This window comes from Cryptosporidium hominis, assembly GCF_000006425.1.
Source record: "Cryptosporidium hominis TU502 chromosome 3 CHRO013060, whole genome shotgun sequence".
Classification (NCBI taxonomy): domain Eukaryota; phylum Apicomplexa; class Conoidasida; order Eucoccidiorida; family Cryptosporidiidae; genus Cryptosporidium; species Cryptosporidium hominis.
The window spans coordinates 1-952 of NW_666329.1; the positions used below are offsets into that span (position 1 = coordinate 1).

Below are 952 nucleotides of genomic sequence, written 5' to 3' on the forward strand. Positions count from 1 at the left end.
GATGAAAATCAAATGCTTTATCTTAATATTAAACAAAAAGATCAATCAATATTCTCAGTTTGTGTAATTCCATTTGGAGATCATCTTGAACCTATTAGATATATTTATCCAAAAGGTTATGCTCCAAGTACTTCAAATTTCACTCAAATACTTAATAGTATTCCAAAAGGTGGATTTGAACCAACTTCAAATAATTCTAAATTAGGATTCTATAGACCAATATTTAATTCAACTTCTGGATTATATAATAATGATCAATACATTTCTTTAAAGAATGATGATGGTAGTATTGGTAAACCTTTCTTACCAGTTGGAATTCATCCTGTTCCATATTTTGGAACTTCAGAAAATACACCTCCAGGTTATCATTATAATTCAACAACAAGTCAATTTGAAAAGAATGAAGATCATCCAAATCCTGATGAAATTAATCCATTCCAACCAACCCATATTATTGATGGAATCTCAGAATGTGATCTATTTATGTTTGATACTTGTAATGCAACTTCTGCACAAATTATGCCAGAAGAGACCACTTTTAAACAAGGATGGACATTATTTACATTAATTAGTACTGGTATTCCAATTCGTGATCCAAATAATATAAATAATAATGATATTCATCATCAACAAGAACCAAATATAAGATTTGATTTTATTAATGTAGAGATTGGTGGAAATAATCAACAAACACTTGTTCTTTCACTTGAATTATTTAATGATACTGTAATTCTAAGAAATGAAAAGACTGGAGATTCTTCTATTGCAGGATCACCACAATGTGGTCCTTATTGTTCAACTTATCCAAAAGGTTATTTTGCTTTCTGGGTAACTTATGATCCAGAAATTCACGTATATATANGTTTCTGTTGATTTATATCAACAAAAATTGGTTTCTATTAATTCTGCTAATATGAAATTTAATCTAATTAAACCATATGTTATAATGGAT

The 952-nt window shown here is 28.2% G+C and overlaps 1 protein-coding gene across 1 annotated transcript; it reads left to right on the plus strand.

Moving 5' to 3' along the window:
* The first annotated feature begins 12 nt into the window (after positions 1 to 12).
* On the plus strand, positions 13 to 873 carry Chro.30099 (hypothetical protein). The annotated part of the gene is made up of 1 exon (XM_659792.1): positions 13 to 873. One exon carries the CDS (start codon positions 13 to 15, stop codon positions 871 to 873), a length of 861 nt encoding a protein of 286 aa, XP_664884.1.
* The last annotated feature ends 79 nt before the right edge of the window (positions 874 to 952 follow it).